Below are 18,923 nucleotides of genomic sequence, written 5' to 3'. Positions count from 1 at the left end.
CTCACTGGGTCTGTAAAGGCTGCACTGTAAGTCTACATTTCCTTCTTATAATAAAGTACCAGAATTGATCACTCTGGCATTTTTGAAATCTTTCTTTGGTATACTTGAACCAAACCACTCCAACGAACCCACCTTTGGGCCAGTGGACAAACACTAAGACCCCTAAATGAATCTTATTCTGAAAAGTTCAGTATAGGTTTTCCTACTGAAAAATGAGATAATTAAAGAAGCAACTGTCTATATCTCTAAACAAAAATAGTATTACTTACAGTGGAAGCTCCAGAAAAGACAGGAGGAAAAGGGATGCCTGCATCAAGTGAAGCCTGAGGCAGCTTTCCTGGCCCAGAGTTAAGCAAATCGCGAAGACTGGAACCTTCTGTCTTGTTGCTTGAGGCAACTGGGCCCAATAAGAGACTATTAAAAAGCTTTGGAGTTAAAGGGGAGGCCTTTGCATTGGTGTTGAAGGAATCCAATCCAAAAGGTGACTGAGATTCTTTATTGAGCACTGACCTCAGTGATCCAGCTTCTGTAAAAAAGTAAAAAGGCACCATAAGAAGACTTATCTCCCCCCCCCCCCAAAAGAACATGTCAACGGAAGTATTTTGACAATCACAGAGGAGGAAGTGAGGCTATGAATTGTAACAAGAGATTTCATAAGCTCCAACTTATCATAACTACTGCTACAATGTTTATGAGTACAAAACAAGCAAGCCAAAATAGCAGTTGTAATTGGAAAAAGATAGAAAGCATGAGAGGAAGGAGAAAATAAAAGATTGCATAAATAGTAATGTGTATCTTTGGACATTCTTCAATTGTAGATACAATTCTTGTAGTCATAAGCAAGAGACTTTACGACTGCTTTTTTAATCAGCATGTCTTAATGGAATGTCTTAATGTCAAAGGGCCAGTGTTTTATGTGTGACCTTCAAAGGTTTAGCTATGCTCCAACCAGCAATAGTTTAAATTTGTTAGGACACACAAAAAAATCTAGTAGATGTCCAGATACCAGCCACTCATACATTTGATCATTAAACACATGAGAGAAAAATGCAGTGAGGAGGTCTCAGTATGAAATTGAAGCAAAATAAAACCCAAACCCCATCTTTACACAAGTGCTTTACCAGTTTAAGATGTACTAATATGGCCTAAGAAATGGTCAAAACCAAGTAATTATGGATCAGTATTACAAGGCCAAAACAGATAGGTCAGTCCAGAATAACCTAGACTCTTAATCCCTCAGCATGCTTGAAACTTCACAGAACTATCTGTTCACCATTTGGGTTAGGAAAGAGAGAAGTCCCAGTGTGGATTATGAACATCAAGAGTATTAAACCAATGTGTCTTGACAAGCAAAAAGCAGCTATTTTGGAGTGTCCCTGGTTTTTTCCTGTCTTCTAAATTCTCATCTTCAAAAACATCCTTCTCTCTCCAGGGTGATAATCAGCTCTCTAGCAAAAATCTTCAGCTCTCCAAGAACTTACCTTTCGTTTCTTCTTTTGCCTTTTGTGTTGCTAAATCTGCAAGCCAATGCAATGCTGAAGAGGGACTTGTTTCCGGACATAGTGACTTGTTAGGTTTTGTCTCCCCACTGTTACTGGTTCCTTGAGCCTCTGTCTTTATAGGCTCCTCAGCTTTGTCCTCCGTAGCTTCAGGCTTAGAAATAACATTAGTGTCCGTCTGCCCTCCTTCTGTTGTCCCTGTGCCACTGGAGAAAGCGCTTTCATTTGCAGGTGTGGATGCACTAGGATTCATACTGGGCAGCTGCTGAAACAGAGGATCACACAGGGGGAAGTCAAAATGTGGTAACTGAAACTTAAGTATTTCTTTAAACAACTGAGACAAATGTAAAGTTGTTTTTTTTTTTAAACGATCAATATTAAGACTAGACACAAGCATGAGATAAACTCAAAATATTTTGAGGGAGTCCATCTTCCTCCCAGTTCAGAAGGGTCTCCCTAACCCTTGGTAGAACATTGGGGTGGAGGGCTGCAATGGGGAATAGTGGGATGGGGGACTTAGCTTCCATGAGCCCATTACATGAGCTTATTCTGGATACAAGCCAATATATTGGATAAGGAGACCAGGGTACATTATTATTCTCTCAAATTTCAAAAACAAACAAAAACATTTGACACTAACAGGTTGTGTATATTCCAAACTCAGGAAAAAATAAATATTCTACTGGTAGACACACTATCTGAGGCCATCTAAAAAGGCAAAATAAGTATGAAATACCACATCTTTAGTAACGGTTGTTTCTTTATAATCTGCATTTTCATTAATATGGCACTTCAAACTGCACAAAGCAATAGCAAGCAAATATTCCAACACACAAAATACCAACAACTCTTTTTAAAAACAACAGCCCTGGTCAGGATGTCTAGAGGAAGTGGACAATTTCTATCAGGATCACATAACAGATTTTGGCCATAATAAAAGTTCACATACCTGTGAAATTCCATTGGTGACGGCAGGTCGCAGCACAGATTTATTCTGCCGATTAATACATGGGCAGTTGGCTTTAATTCCCCATTTGCCACGGGCTGCATGAACCATGTCTCCAATACTATACAGTGCTGAAAAGTGAGAAACCTTGGTATCAAATTTTGTAACAAAATCTAAAAGTCTTAAAATGCAAGGACCAGTATCTTCCTGCCTACAGCTGAAATGGTAGATTTTCTAGGCTTTCACAAGCATGAACCTATGTTTATGAGTATGGCTTTTAGGCTGGGAAGGGAGATCCTCTGCCTGCATAAAAATCATTATCTTTGTTGTGACAATACTATTAAGGGCACTAATTGTTAGGACACTCTCTTTAACAACTGCCTCAAGTAGCTTTAATAACCTAATAAGCATCCTTGTAAGCGATGAGAACTTGTTACAAAAATGTATTCAAATCATGAATCCACCTGGCTGGATCTGATGGCAAAAACGAACCACGACCTAACAAGGACCTGGGAGCAGTCATTACCTCAGGCTGTAAGAGAGGGAGTGATGGGAAGCAGGATCCTATAAAGCTCAGTTGAGAAGCCAGCACCATTAGGCTGCTGCTTCCACCAACTGTTATAGCAGAGAGGAGGGCGATGAGGGAAGCAGAGCCATGCCACTGGCTCAACTAAGAGAGCAGCAACTTTTTGCTCGTCATTAAACTGTTCTCCATTCCTGCTGATTGTGATAAGAAATTTGTTACTATGAACTCATGCCCAAGGTTGCTTTTCTCCTCCTCCCTCCAACCCTTTCTCCTCGTCTTTTAGATTGTAAGCCTGAGAGCAGGGTCCATCTTATTACTGGTATTTGCAAGCTGATCCGGGAACCTTTGTGGCTGAAAAGTGGGATAAAATCTGTCAAAGAAGAGAGACATGATAGGACATGGAAAATAGATTCACCTGTGCCAGGGATTATCTGTGTTGGCATGAGATTCTCTGGTTCATGCGACTGTCCCTTTGCACACTTCAACCATGAAAAAACCTCTTCATCACCAATCTCCTCCGTCTCTGAAATAGAAAGACAATCAGATCTTTTAGCTTTCCAAATGCTTGCTTGTATATTCCAGTACTACAATGGCTTCAGACTAATAAATTCAAAAGTGGCAGGTTTTGCTGAGCACTCTCTTCATAGTCAAAGAAAACATGTAACAGCCGTCTGTTGTGGTACTTAATGTGCTACTACAACCCTTTACAGACAGTCCCAGCTGGATGGGAGTTTCAGTCCAAAACAGCTGGAGGGCTAATGAAGAGTGTGCTAATGCAAAGTGTGTCAATAAAACAACCGTTAAAGCATGAACACACAAACCTAGAATCAATATTCTGTCCTATTTCCACACTGGAAGATGTTTTTTCAAGCTCTGTTGAAACTCTCCACAACTCCTTTCAGTAATGTGTTTGTGCATCAATAATCTATATGTGCATCAATAACGTGTATTTGTGCAGCCCTGTGCTTGCTTTTCCACTCTTTTATCACATTACCTCTTAAAGATGGAATGTCCTGCCTCAAACATTATATTCATTTTCATTTATGATAGGTTGGGAAAGTTCACAGGGCAAAATAGAAAAATCAGACAAAAACCCTTGTTCCCATCTGTCCTAAGTCAGCACACAGTTCCTGTTTTAGTTTCAAAGCATTGAAAGGGCTTGCACTTTCTAATGAAGTAAAAACTACTCCACCAAGGGCTTAAATTTTACTAGCAAAAGCACACCTAGAGTATTGCAAATGATGCATGACCAAGGATTGTTATATGAATCACAACCATAAAGCCTTTTGTAACCTGTTCAGAAGTTATTTTCCTTCAGAATTGTCTCCAGGGAGGCTGGGTGAGAAAGACACACACACCCCTCCCCCTTGCTCCCTCACCCGGTAAAGAAACATGAAATGGGAGAACCCAAAGTTATTTCAATACAATACCTTCTTAGCTCCTGGCTGATGGGTCTGTAATATCCCAAACCTTGTTTTTTTTTTAATGGTAATACCTGACACTTGGAAAATAACTAAAGGCCTACTTTAGCAGTTAGATAGCATGCTTTACTCCAAAGGTCAACTGTGTCACATTGAAAGTTCCTTAAGAATGCATTGGTGAATTCTGTAAGTTATCCCTAGTGCAAGGTTAGGGATTTTACCTGTGATTCCCTAAGTTCTTCCTTATTCCAACTGTCCTCATTCTACATGATGATCCTATATATGCCGTCCCTGTTCTTGAAAGCATGGCTAAGTTCAACATAGAAGGTAATTCTGTATTATGCTGCCATGAGGAAGCAGGAGGATGAAGCAGCAGCAGTAGCAGAGGAAAATAGGCCAATACTCTCAATCCATATCATCTTTTATCTTATCTAGCAACACAGCAAACTGATCACTTAGCCTTCACACAGAACAACTCCTCCCCAACCCTACCACCAAAAGCAGAATGCCCACCTAAACTTTACAGCATTCTCGGACAAATATCAAGTACTCACCACTGCGTGGACGGCTTTTTCTGAGACGGTAACAGTCCAGACACACCCCAAAGCCACATTTGCGACAAACCCAGTGAATATTGAACAGTGTTGTTTCACATACATCACACATCTCCCTCACTCCACGTACAGCTCTCTTCCAGGCCACTTTCTCTATTAAAATAAATAAAATCAAGGAGGCACATGATAACAGATTATACATTACAACCATGCTGTAAAGTTGGTTTACAACAATTTCTTGGTTTTACAATAATTTCTTAAAAGTGGTTCAAATTCAGAATGAAAATGTGTGTTTGAGAGAGAGAAGTGATGGTGGTATTGAGAGACAAGTGTTTGAGAAACTCAAGAAAAAGCCTCTTTGGATGCATGGATCTCCCTACACATCTACAGTATTGGATTCAGGATAATTCATGAAATACTTCTGAAGACATTGGGTTGTGTCCCCCCCCCCCCCGGCCAAGATACAGCAATGGCCACCAACGTGGAAGTTTTTAAACGAGGACTAGTCAAATTCATGGAGGGTAAGGCTAGCTGTGGCTGCTAGTCATGAAGGGTATGTTCCACCTCCACTGTTGGAGACAACATGTCCCTGAATACCAGTTGCATACAAGTGAAGAGAATGTTGTTGTACTCAGGTACTGTTTGAGGGCTTCCAACAGGCATCTGGTTAGCTAATGTAAGAACAAGATGCTGGACTAGATGGGCCTTTGGCCTGATCCTGCAGGGCTCTTCCTATGCTCTTTTTACCAATTTTAAAGAGATTCCTTTGTATGAAGACTTAAGGAAATTACTCACACCTAGTTACATAATAGTATATAATGCTAAAATGAGACTTAGGAAAACTGGTCCTCTAACAGATTAGTAGGCCAAGGTTTGCTTTATTAAGATATTTATTAAGACATTTTCATAAATTTCATGTGTTGCAGAGAAGTGAAATGTAAAAGAAAAATGAGTATCACTATCCGTTAGATCAGAGGTTTTAAAGCTTTTTCAGTCCACGGCTCCCTTGACCAGTTACATTCTTCCTGCCCTGTGGGGCTCAGGAGCCCAGTTATGTCACCCCTTGCCTGCAGAACTGGTAGCCTCTCACCAGTTCTTTTGAACACCCTCCCTTGTGGAGTGTTCCCTCAACCTCCTTCCCTCTCCCCTCTCATGGGGAGTCCTCTGAGCAGCCGCAGCTGCTGCCCCTGGTCTCTGAGCTGCCTCTCCTGCCCGAAAGAGAGGTGCCTCTTCACACTGCCCCACAGGGGCCTAGAACTCGTCTGTCCATTCCCAACAGCAAGGGCTGGTGGATTGGCTGGCTTGCTTACTCCAAGGCCACCTCAACTTCTGGCAACCAGCACCCCCTGAGTAGCCCCAGAGGCACCATTCACCTGCAGAACTTGTCGCCAGGACTGCTGCAACAAACAGCTGAGCAAGCCTTTGGGAAGCAGAGATGCGAGACGGCATCAGAGGAGAGAGGGAAGGAAAGAGGGATAGAGGCCAGTGTTGCCCATGGCACCCCTGACCATCATTCAAGGCACCCCAGGGGGCCACGGCACACTGGTTGAAAACCTCTGCTTTATTTAGATCATTGGCTGGACAAAACTAATATGTGAGAAAGAGGCCACCATCCACTTCCAAACTCCACAAGGGCAACTCTATTGGCTATTCAAATACTTGCAGAGTAAACCAGAGTAATGGGTTTGTTATCTTTTCTTCAATAATTGAGTTCCAGTTACACACACGGATTAAAAAGAAAACACCAACTTACGGTGTGGTTCCACCATCATCATTGCCTCCTTCTCAGACATAACTAACTGACAAAACTGGTCTCCAACATTGGCAAGGATGTATTTGGAGGTTTCCAGGTCAATTCCCTCTGCAGGGGCAGTAGACGGGATCCACAAGCTCAAAGCGTCAGTGTCACTCTGTTGGGGGTTCAAGAATCCCTCCACTCGTAATATACCCTTCCGAGTAAATATCAGTCTGAAAAAAAACGATGAGCTAAGTTAAAAGAGCACATTAGCTATAATCTTCTCTTCAAAGCACAAATGAAATGGAGGTTTCCTCCCTGGCTATTCTTTAGAACTAGTACAATTGATAATTTGTTCCTGAAGACACAGTGCTGTAGAAACCTTTGTTAGAAACTATCACTACAGGCTGGTTGGCTTAACATCTGTTCTGAAAAAAAACTGGTAGACAGCATTTCTAAAAGATAAAAATTACCAAGCATATAAAAGAGCAAGTCTTCCTGAATAACAAGCATGGCTTCTGCAAAGCTAGGCCCTGCTAACTTTAACCTTATCTGACAGTGCCAATAAGCACGTGGGACAGGATGTGTCCAATTCCACTCACTTTCAAGAAACTTGTGATAAAGTTATTTAGGATGCACAAACATTAGAATCAACTATTTTCTTTATTTTGCACACCACCATTTTTAGAAGGCAAAATTCTTAATAATAATTACTATTTTCATTAGATCACAAATGAGTTAACAGATACTCAACAGCACAACAGGCACTCACATGTACAGAGACGTATGCTTTAAAGCAGGGTATGCATTACCATGGGTTTTATGAATCCATGATCTTTTGCCACTTCAACTAGTTCCAAGCCAGTTTAACCACATTTCTGTAACATAGACATCCTGCCAAGCAACTTAGCCTTTTATATATATTAGTGTCTTACACAATTAACATCCTTCATGAATACACACTAAAAACTAAAGCTTTGTGAGGCCAGACTCATATGGTTTCCAAAATGCCTGCATATAACCACCTCTTATAAAACAGATGTTTATTTTTCAGAGTGGATTTCTTAAATCAAGGTGATTTTAATATGCAGCTTAAATCACTAAGAAAAAATATGGATGTAGATAATGGTGCTGCTTTCAACTAAATAATTGCATGTCTGGAACAGCTTCTTCAACCACAACAGCTTCCCTCCTTCCCGCACCACACCCAGATCTGCTCCAGCAGGTTGGGGGAAGCTCCAAAGTTGTTCTGTGTGTGCAATAATTTAGCTGGATACAACCTAACTAAATACAAGCATTTCCAGAATAAGAGCACATACCTATTGTTTGCTATAATAATCAACACATCTTGTTTTGTAGCTCAAACACTATAGCACTTAGGGGGGGGGGATATTGTGTCATTAATAGGTTTCTGTTTGGATTTCTGCTCACATGCAAGCAACACTGTTAACACAAGAAACACAATCCAATAGAGTTGGGTATGTTGGTCCATGGACCAATTCCCCAGAACATTTTAGAAGTAAGGGTGGTAATTACTATGGATTGTATCCAGTTGGTATCCCATCACTACCAGAGTCTCTCTGATCCAGCAGGAACTTCTGTCAGGGGAAATGGAAGGGAGGCAATTTCCCCTTTCTCCTGCACCCTCCATCCTCCAGAACAGATTGGGGGTGGTGCAGGAGAGCTAGTGGAGGGGGGGGGGAAATAATTTAAAAAACCACCCCCTCCTTGTTCCCCTGATGGACACCTACACAAGCTCAAAGAGTCTCCTATCAGTGGTAGGAACACCACCTCTCTCTGTAACAGGGAAAGTAAATGTTCACATTAGCAGATAAGAACTCAGTATTTTTCAATTGTCATAATAATGCAGTCCCTATAGTATAATGCTTGCTTGCCTCAAAAATAAAATATTTCATCTCATGGTTTGTTCTATGATATAGAAAAGCAGGTTTTAATTCAGTATGCCTGTATTGGATTGGGTTTTAAGTGTAAAATTCAACAAGTTTGTTGAAATTATTTTATAGTAAAATATGAACGAAATGTTTTTTTTAAAAGTGCAATGTACCAGAAATGTTTTTTAAAAAAATATAAAAACTCATATTCAAATTAAAAATTCATCTTTGTTTTTGCTTTTAAATATTAAAATGGTCACCCTATTATTCTGGTGCAATTTTACGGGTTTTCAGATGATATGTGGAACTGACTACCTTGGAAGGTGGTGGATTCTCCACTGGAGGCTTTTAAACAGAGGTCTGTCAGGGATTATTTAGCTGTGATTCCTGCATTGCAGGGGATTGAATTCTACAATTCTAAGAAAAAGCACCAGGTGGACAGAAGTGCCAATGGGATCAGAGACCACTGCTCAATGGAAAGTTCTATTATTGCAAAGAGCCCACAGAAGTAACAGCAGGAATTGCAACTATCACTGCAGCAAGAATATACAATTCTGAAGAGATGAAATTACTTAGCATTATTTTACCATTGAAAGATTTAAAAGCCAAGTGACACATTAACCAGCAACAAGCACAGTATACCAACAATACATGCTCAGGGAGCTTTATTACCTGCGGAAGTGAAAGAAGCGACAGGCTACAGTGGAGTCGTCCTGCTCCTGCTCCTTGAACTTCCGGTAGCGTTCCAACCGACACTCCCGGCACTTGTGCAGATGAGGGGCTACGTTGATGCAGGAGCCATCTTGGAGGAATGGTTCCCCTGATTGCTTCAGCTTCCTCACCTTACTCATGTCTTTCAGTACAGATTGGCCAACTATGAAGCAAAGTTAACAATTAGAGGCATTCAACTGAACAACAGAGGGAAAGGACGTCAAATTCCAAGTAGTACTTATTTAATGCTGGCTCCTATAGAATGTAGCACTGTACCGATGTTAGATTTGATAGAGAGCAGGACTGGACTTGTCTGTACTTGGTATTTGTGACCTGGGCATTGGCACAGGGGCCTGGGCATGCAAGCCTGATACAGATAATCTCTACATATCAAAGACAGTGCTTCGATCAGGCCTACATATTTACATGCCTTTCAGCAAACATAAGGTAATATCCAGTTAAGTGAAATTCAAGTAACTTATCCACTGATTCAATGGGACTACTCGAATTCCACATGTTTCAATGGCTTTATTTGAACTGAGTAAAGATGGCTATCACTCCTAATTTCAGCCAGGCAAAAGCGGAAGCAGGCATGATCCCACTCCCACTTCGCATTAAGGCTTTTCCCATTTTTTTTAAAAAAAAGTCTGCATGGGACTTAAGTATTCATACCAAGGTTTCCTAAACTAAAGTATCAATATTAATTAGGGGTTTCAAGATGCAGAAACATCTAGTCACAGTAGTACAATAAACATACATTGCTGTGCTCCCTAAGCAGTCCTCTCTAAGTTAACATTCAGTTCATACATATACTTCTGCCAGCAATGAGATTGTATCCATTTAGAATTTCCTGAAAATAGGGGAGTAAACGTTTTTTCTAAAATGTGAAGAGTGCAAGATAATGCCTTCACCCCAAAAATGAACTGCAAGTACATGCAGACAGATGTAAGAATCTCAGGTTGGTGGTGTGTTCTTCTGATGCCTTGCTTCTGGCTACATGCACAGAGGACATATTTGACAGAAGGGCACACACCACATGGCTGACCACACAGATAATATGGAAGTACAGAACAAAAAGCAGCCCTCCTTCAGCCTTCCTTCCTCAAACAACCCTTCCTTTAAAGCGGTCACCTTTCAGGGGGGCTGTGCGAGGCCTGCCCTTAGGGGTTTGTTTCCCTTTTCCTTTGCCCATTAGTAGTTCTGCATTCCGCTCGCCATTAGGACCCAGTTTCCCAATCAGATGCTCTGGGATTCCCTTCAGACAAGCTTTGGTGTGCAGCTGCTCCTCAGAATCACTCATATCCGAGAGGTCGCTATTGGTACTGGAATCAGAATCCTGCTTAGACGGCATGCTCCGCTCATCTAGAGAGAACCTTTTCACAGTTTCAAAGGGGTTTTTGTTCTCCAGTGCCAGCTCTGCCTGTGAAGAGAAAAAGCCAGCCGGATGTCTGCCAAACACATTAGAAAAGGTTTTCATAAGAGGATTGTCCTGCTGCCCAGGCCCAACAGATGGCTTTTCTTCTGTTGGGCTGGAGGAGAGCGTGGGCATTTCAATAGGCTGTGTCAAGCTTCCGATAGGTGAGGTGGAACGGCCATTCCCCAGAGTAGATGAACTCTGAACACCGGGAAAGCGAGTTGAAGTAGGTGCACTGGACAGGATCTTGGAGGAATCAGTCGTTATAAACAAGCTTTTCTTTTTAGCTAAAGAGTCAGCTCCAGTGTGCAAATCTGGCCAGCCAGAAGCTGCCTTGGAACCAAGAACTGAAGAGGGAGTAGCAGTTGCTCCTGGCTGAGATGAAGAGGCGAAGCTGCTGAAAGGACTGAGTTCTGATTTTTCTGAAAATGCCAAGAAAGGGTTTGAGGGCTCCTCTCGTGAGAGTTTTGGGGGTTGCAAAAAGAGATTCTCGTGATTTTCTGGAGGTCGAGTACTCACAATGTTTCGGGGGAAAGCTGGAGTAAGCGTGGGCATAGATTCCGCTGGCAGTTTCCGGTCCACAGAACTGCCCAATTGAGTCCCAGCTTTAGCTTCTACTGCAAGAGCTTTACCTTTGCAGATGCCCGCACTCAGGCTCTCTGAATTTTTTTTTAACGAGTCCTGACTAGCGGGCTCTTCAGCCAGGTTCTCTGACAAGGCTGTGAAGTAGTTGCTGGAGGGAAGATTCTGGGACATGCACTGAAAAAACAAGTTATTTGATAAATCAGAGTCTTTCTGGACCTCATGACCAGTGCTACTACCAAATGGAAATCCAACAGGCTTCTTCTCTGGAGCTATTACTCCATTGGATTGGTTTCGCCCGCTGTCAAATGCCACAGGTTGGGAACCAACTGAGTGTGCTACTCCAAACCCTGACGAAGCCAACAATGAATTGGGGGAAATCTGAAACAAAACAGGAAAGCAGTCAGTTGTGCTCCTCTCCCAAGAGAGGACAAAACACTTCCCCCAAGCCTGATTTAGTTCCCCCAATATACTGCCTTTGCGGCATCGCTTGGCAGCTTGTTCTATATCAGAAATATACCTGTTGGGTAACTACAGTTGAGGCATGAGACAAAATACCCAGGTTTTGCAGGCTGCCCGAATTAATTTAGACTGACTATTCTTAAACTTTCAAATTTTTAAATAAGTTTATTGTATCTCTGCAAAACTTGCTTCAAAATGCTATCAAGAATGGGTATAATGGAAAAGAAAAACAAATGAAATTCAATATTTTTAATTCAATTTCTAAAATGCTACTCTAAAATGGCAACGTGTACAACCATTCCGAAATTATTGACTGCTCCCTCTAGGCTACAATCTTATGTTCCCTAGGTGTTCCAGGACTTTGCAGATCTCCCTTTCTGTGAGGAAGAGGGAGAGCTATGGGTGGGGCTGCCTTGCAAGTGTCAAAAATTCCATGGCTGTCATTCATTTGCTTTTGCTCTGATAGCAGAGAAAGCAAAAAGGGGATATTTGAGGCGTGTGTTGCAGGTGGACTGGGGGAGGCTTTGGATCCCAACATGCCCCCGAAACAGGACGGAAGTACATTAGCCCTGGAGCTAGCATAGTTATTTTCCCTCCCAATTGTCCCAATAGCAGGAAAAATGTTTTTTTTTTTTAAAGCCTCTAGTGGAGGAGGAAAAAAGAGGAATGACACTTTCCCCTTTCCTGCAAAGCCCAGCAGGGCGCTTTGGATTTGGTGCTTTGTTTGCCTTTGAGTCTCTCTCCCTTGACCAAGTAGGATTGTTTTGCCTATCTGTAAATTATAATATAAACACACTGATCTCTCTTGTAATTGTAGCTGCCATATTTTTTCCTATGAGCTTCCCCCAGTAGCTGTAGAAATCACTTTTTCGGGGTGGGGGATGTTGTTATGGACAATAAAGATATACTAAACCAGAGGCTATGAATTCATTTTCTTTACTATGAAAGCCAACACCCTTCTCCTAAGGTATAAATGTGGAGAGGAATGCACTGTACACTGAACAAAACATAAGACCCTACCAGATCACAACTCTGCATTCGTAGTATTCCACATCCTGCTAGATGGCTGCATCTATCGTAACAGGGAAAGATCTCAAGTCTGCTATAATGCTCAAACTGTACAGCTGTGCATATCCTTAACACAGCTATTCTAAGAGTTACAGCAAGACAATGTATGCAAAGTGCTATATATATGTGTGTGTGTGTGCTATGTATTATCACTACTATGCTGACTGTAAATGGCTTACCTCTCCCTGAACAGGCAAATGGCCTACGTTCTGTTTTTCTTGTCCAGTAGTTGCTGACAAGCCAGCATCTGGAATCCGCACAGTAGCTGGCGTTGGCCCAGCTGTAGCAAGAATGGCAGGGGCAGGCACCTGGACTTGGCTGGCCTGCTCTAATGGTTTTGCCATCTCTTGGTTACCACTGCCACTCAGCAGTGCCTGGGAAGCAGTTGAAGACAAGGAAGTAAAGGGCATAGGTGGGTCACCACCCACTGGTTCATCCTGGACCACAAGAGTTCGGCCATTCTCCTTGGTGTATGTGGCAAAACGAATACTGCGATTAACTTGAGGGACAAATGGAGGAAGTTGCTTGGCCCTTGGATCCAGAGTCACGTCACTGCTGCTGCTTCCTTTCCAAGCTCCCCTATTTGCCTCACCTCCATCATTCCCATTGCTATCCACTTCACCCCTCTCCTTTAGCTTCTTCGTAGCATGATCACACCCAGTATCAGAAGAATTTTTTCTCCTTCGTCCATCTTTCCCTTCCACACCTTCTCTCTTCTTTTTTCCTTTTGATGATTTCGCTGCCTTTAGAGAAGCTCCCTATAACAAATAAAAGCACATATCACTACAAAGAAGAAGCCAAAATAATTAACTTCATCTATCCAGTGTCAAAGGTTTTAAATAAGCCTGGCCATTAAACAATTAATATATTGCTTTAAACATCAGGGGCTTAGGTGTCAAGTGCATAGCTGTCAACCCTCCCTTTTTTGCAGTGGGAAACGACGCTGGAATAAGGGAATTTCCCACAAAAAAGGGAAAGTTGACAGCTATGGTCAGGTGTCACCAGTATGCCAATGATACTATTTCTCTGTAACATCTGAAACAGCAGAGGCTGTGCAAGAGCTCTGGACCACTGCCTGGACTTTGTTTGGGCTGGATGAGGGCCAACAAAATGAGTTGAATCAAAGCAAGACGTAGGCACTATGAGTGAGTGGATCCCAAATCCAGACAGTTCATCAACTGCCTGCTTTGGATGGAGCTGTATACTCTAAGAGGCAGGTTCATAGTCATGGGGTGCTCCTGGATCCATCTCTGTCACTAGAGAGTCAGGTGACCTCACTGAGTAGGAATGCCTTTCACCATCTTTGGCTGGTAAGACAGCTATGGCTGTTTCTGGACCAGGATACAATGATCACTGTAGTCCACACACTGCTATCCTCTATTACTGCTATGCACTCTGGGTAGGGCTGCTCCTAAGGTTGGCCCAGAAGCAGCTCCTAAGGTTGGCTACTGCAGAATGCAGTGACTTGACTGCTCACTGGGGCTGAATTGGCACTAGTTGCCAATTAGCTACTAGGCAAGGAGCAAGGTGATGGTACTGGTATGCAAAACCCTATACAGCTTGGGATCAGGATACCTAAAAGATTTACAGCACAATACTATGCATACCTACTCATTCATAAGTCCCTTGAATTCAATGGAAATTACTCAGCTTAAGTCTGTAATGGACTGCAGCCTTAACTGGTAAGGCAAACTAATAGCTCTATGAAAATATAGATACATTTAAGACAGCTGTCATAATATGTTTTTGAGATCAGATCTTTAAAACATTATTGCTAATATAATGACCTGGTGCAACACAGTATGTGTACCTCATTCAGTGCAGAGGTGTCCATCACTACATGAATCAGTCGGGGATCCACTGACTTGATTTCACCAGTCTGATTTTTGTGGTCAACAAAGGGGGAGAGGGAGAGAAGACAAAGTCAATCATAAAGACTGGTAAGATATTGATAATAAAAGCAGCTTCTCCAATGTCCCTCTTCACCTGCCTTTTCCATGCTAACTATGCTCCCATTCCATATACTTTTATCATCTTCAATATGCAGCTGAAGCAATTTTGCATAACTTATTCCATTTTAATAGTACATACATTTTCATGGTTACAAAAATGATTTTGGCAAAATATGGAACTCAATCTTTTCTTTAAGGAGGATTTGTAAAAGGGCCTGGCTCTGTAAGCTTAGGGGACTGGAAATAAATGTAAGAGGGTAGAAAGGCAGGAGGTGATGTTTATATTTTGAAAATGATGCATTCCCTAACCATTAGGACATTCCACTCCAACTGCTTTTCTTGGCTGCAACTATAAAAGACTAGAATTTGCTTAAATGCTGAAAACTGTCAGAGTCCTGCTCATGTTGAGTGTGTATTAAATATCACAGTCTACACAACATAACTAAGACCATGTAAATAACTGTTGGTAGCTAAATGAAGAAAGGAAATCAGGCATTAACAAACAGCAAGAAAAGCTTCACACCTCAGTCAAAACCACTTCCATCAGACAGGTGATAGGATCTTGACAGCTCACAACAGCAGAGACCCAGCTGTTTTCCTCCTCTGGCTGGTACACCTTCACTCTTTGACCTTGGATGCTGCAAGGACCTGGAAAAGAACCCCAAGCGAGAATGCTATCAGCCAAACCAGTGCCACTGCACCAAGAATTAACAGTGAGCATGGACTTAAAGCATTGGTCTCTTAATGTAACACACAAATAAAGCTTTATTAGGATTTGTTTTGGGACGAGGGATAACAAAAGTAATCACCACAATACTGTGGAGTTCTGTGTCTTCATTTACATGTCTGTTTCTAAAATTCCAGTAAAGAGTGGATATGTTTATTCTGAATTTAGTTATGTCATATTGGAAACATAACTCAAGTGCTAACTTCTTCATGAATTCTTATTGCTTTTGTTTTTACATCTACAAGTTAACAAACCATTTGTGCAAACACAATAGCTGCTGTGACTACTCCATGAATGCTTGGAGAAAGCCCTCCTTTGCCCCAATGTAGCAGGTTAACGAACTAAATACACAATTACAAACATATGAGCAGATAAAAATAGAAGCAAAGAGAGTAAGATTAGTCAGTTAAATTAAAAACTAGCAGCAGCAAAATACCCTCAGTTCAATAACCTACAGGTCTGTCTGAACAAGGACTCCAGCTGTCAGAAAATGGCCAGAGAGCAGGCTAGATAGCTCTTCCTAGGAAGGAAAGCAGTTCCAGGGCCTTGGTGCAGCCACCTTGGTGCAAGGTACTCTCTTGCATCCCCACCAAACACAAATCCAATGCTGCCGGAAGGATCTCTCCTTCAGATCTTTTTGCACTGGTATTCAAAGCCTTTTAGGGCTTTCAAATTCATTACCAATACTTTGAACTGTGCCCAAAAACAACCTGGAATCTAGTGGAGGTGCTCCAACAAGAGGATCACATACTTCTGATCAGTACCCCTTGTCAATACTCTGGCCAGAGTATTCTGGATTGTGCTAAACATGTAATTACTATTCGTCAATCGTATAGCTCCAATATGACATTTGATAGTCACTGAAATCAACTCCTTCAAATCTAAGCCAGTCAGGAACCTTTAAGCTCCTCTGAATGGCTCTCTCCAACTCTTGTTTTAATAATATATAATTAAATGTAGTTGTTCTTCAATGTCCTTCTTTATGAACCTTTGATTAATAACAACTGTCTTATTCATTAATTTTTGACTAATGATAGTGGTTCTCCGTGGCTGATTCTCTTCTCTCTTGACTTAAGATTAATATAGTCGTTCTACCCTACTGATTTCTTGCATTCCTCCAGCATGCCAGAGTACTGTTACAATAAGGACTATAAACATTTTTTTCTCCTGGAAAGGGTAGTTAAAAGTTCATACAACAACAAAACTGATTCAAACAAGAAAACAGAGTGTTAAGAAAATGAAATTTTAGGAAAAATTGAGCTTTCTCCTTCAAAGCAAAGCTCAATTAATTCTTCAGTTTCAAGAGCTTGAAACTTCATACGTAACAGACCTATGAAAAAGCTGAAACAGGTCTTAGGATCTTAAGAAGCAGCTGTAAGCTGAATTTCCAGGAGAACCAATTAGGTTCCTTAAAAAACTAAAACCAGCTGGTCTTACCTCTGCTAAATATCTCCTGAAGCTTCTGATCACTGACCAATGAATTGACAGCTTCCCTCAATATTGGCTGTTGTTGGAGAATTTGGTTCTGACTATCAGTCGGCATCTGCAAACAAATTTTTAAAATATGTAATAGCTGTTCAAGAACAGGGTAAAAGCATAATCTATACAGCCTAGATTGTTACGATTTCTTTTTCCCCTGATTATTGATGTTCGTTCCCCATAGTGACAGAAATGTATGGATTTATTTCTTAATGTTTATCCTGCATTTACATTCTAACTTAGGGTCTACATGAGGAAACATAGTGTACTCAGGCTACTTTTCTACAGCACACACCCATTGCATTATAATTTTATAATTTTTATTATTTATACCCCAGCCAGTGCAAATCCCAAAACTACTACATTCTATAATGCAAAAGTTTAAAGCCAGCTGGTCTTACATATACTAAATATCTTGGAAGTACTTTGCCTGTCACAGAGAAAAGCAACTTGCTCAAATTCACATCACACAGAATAGGCTTTTCCAGCACAAAATAATGTGAGTAGTCCTGAGTGTCAGTTACCTCATCAAAAACTATGATGGCCTACAAAGCTAAGCTTGGTGCATGTAACTGTTTTTCAGTTGATTAGCACTAAAGTGCTTTGAGAAATGTGAGCCTGAAGTCCTCTTGGGTTAATGGAATTAGCTGTGTAAGTATTCTGCCTGCTTATTGCCTTGCTTCGCTTTTTGCCTGCTTAGCTGGCATGGAAGAGAATGCTAAAAGCAAGAGAATTCCAGGACCATATTGCTGAAGTCATGATACCTCTAACATATGTACCTCTAACACTGGACCTTAGGGTGAAGGGCAGGTAATGAACTAAATAACTAAAACAAACAAACAATATACCTGGAAGAGACGTAGTCCACTGGCATCAGACAGGAATCTCAAGTCTCGGTCTACAAGAGACTCTACTGGAACCACAGAACCTAAGCCAAGCTTATCTACCAAGGGAGTGAAAGTCTGTGAATGAGAATATAAAAAACATGACTACATGAAAACAGAAGATAGCACACTTATTTCTTTAAAGTGCTTATTATAACAGGTATTTCTTCACTCTTTTTACCCTCCTTAGACGCTTCCGAGGAAAAGTCTTACTCCAACAACATCTGCTGAAAGGAATCAATCAACTATCTAGCAAAAACTCGAGTTTATTTCATAACTTGGGGGTTAATATAGATGCAACAGCACACCAACAATATAGAAACAACAGCACACCAAGTAACTTCAAGTTAAAAAGTTTCTAAAACCGTATCATTCAGCTGAGGTTTAATCTTACATGTTTCAATTTATTAGAAAACATTTTCACAATGGCCTAGATAAGAATTACAAGAAACAAAGAAACTTGGACAAAATAGGCCTTGAGTCACATAACAAAACAATCCACCATTCAGACTTTGACATAAGGATTTATTTATTTTTAAATCAAGGGTAACAAGCTAAATGAAAATACTCACCAACGCTGGCCAGTGTCCAACTGACACTCTGGTTCCCTGAAGCAGAACTGGGTCATTTCGAGGGGCCCAAACAAGAGACCCTTCCAGCATCAAAACGATCACTTCTTCAGCATGAACTTTCACCCAGGCATGCTGCTTCCAATTGCACCGGTCAAATTCCACAAATATCTGCAACAGATCCCAGAATGGGTTCTTTCAAACACATGTGGGCAAAGTCACAACAATCAGTCAGCAAAATGCTTGTCATGAATAGGGGTCTACAAATATCAGCTTGGCCTACCAGATAAATGTCTACCTGACCTCACTACAAATTTTATCTTATCCCTACTGCCACACCTCTGACGCAAGCAAAGAGGGCTTTTGGAAGAGGCCAGGGTCTCTTCAGTTTGGGCTGCAGTGCGGAGAAGAAAAAACAAGAGGTTCCTCTGCACCCCACCCATTTTTTTCCACTGAAAAGGTGACAAGATTTCACCCCTTTCCCATACAGGGCTTGGGAGAG

At 41.3% G+C, this 18,923-nt stretch overlaps 1 protein-coding gene across 1 annotated transcript in view; it reads right to left on the bottom strand.

Annotated features, from left to right (window-relative positions):
* KDM3B (lysine demethylase 3B) overlaps positions 1 to 18,688 on the bottom strand; it is a 28,704-nt gene extending 10,016 nt beyond the window's left edge. Inside the window, exons 1-14 of the mRNA XM_033140523.1 lie at positions 18,425 to 18,688; positions 17,817 to 17,930; positions 16,927 to 17,032; positions 15,286 to 15,410; positions 14,621 to 14,689; positions 12,990 to 13,568; positions 10,416 to 11,661; positions 9,246 to 9,447; positions 6,700 to 6,914; positions 4,947 to 5,099; positions 3,387 to 3,494; positions 2,449 to 2,576; positions 1,482 to 1,761; positions 270 to 526 (exon numbers count right to left, since the gene is read on the bottom strand). Coding sequence (XP_032996414.1) covers positions 270 to 526; positions 1,482 to 1,761; positions 2,449 to 2,576; positions 3,387 to 3,494; positions 4,947 to 5,099; positions 6,700 to 6,914; positions 9,246 to 9,447; positions 10,416 to 11,661; positions 12,990 to 13,568; positions 14,621 to 14,689; positions 15,286 to 15,410; positions 16,927 to 17,032; positions 17,817 to 17,930; positions 18,425 to 18,514 — 3,672 coding nt within the window. The 5' untranslated portion in view covers positions 18,515 to 18,688. The remainder of the gene's footprint in view (positions 1 to 269; positions 527 to 1,481; positions 1,762 to 2,448; positions 2,577 to 3,386; positions 3,495 to 4,946; positions 5,100 to 6,699; positions 6,915 to 9,245; positions 9,448 to 10,415; positions 11,662 to 12,989; positions 13,569 to 14,620; positions 14,690 to 15,285; positions 15,411 to 16,926; positions 17,033 to 17,816; positions 17,931 to 18,424) is intronic.
* Between the last annotated feature and the right edge of the window lie 235 nt (positions 18,689 to 18,923).

The sequence above is a fragment of the Lacerta agilis genome, chromosome 2 (assembly GCF_009819535.1).
Source record: "Lacerta agilis isolate rLacAgi1 chromosome 2, rLacAgi1.pri, whole genome shotgun sequence".
NCBI classification, from domain to species: domain Eukaryota; kingdom Metazoa; phylum Chordata; class Lepidosauria; order Squamata; family Lacertidae; genus Lacerta; species Lacerta agilis.
Note: the sequence above shows the minus strand (reverse complement) of the source record. Positions and strands in the feature narration are given on the sequence as shown.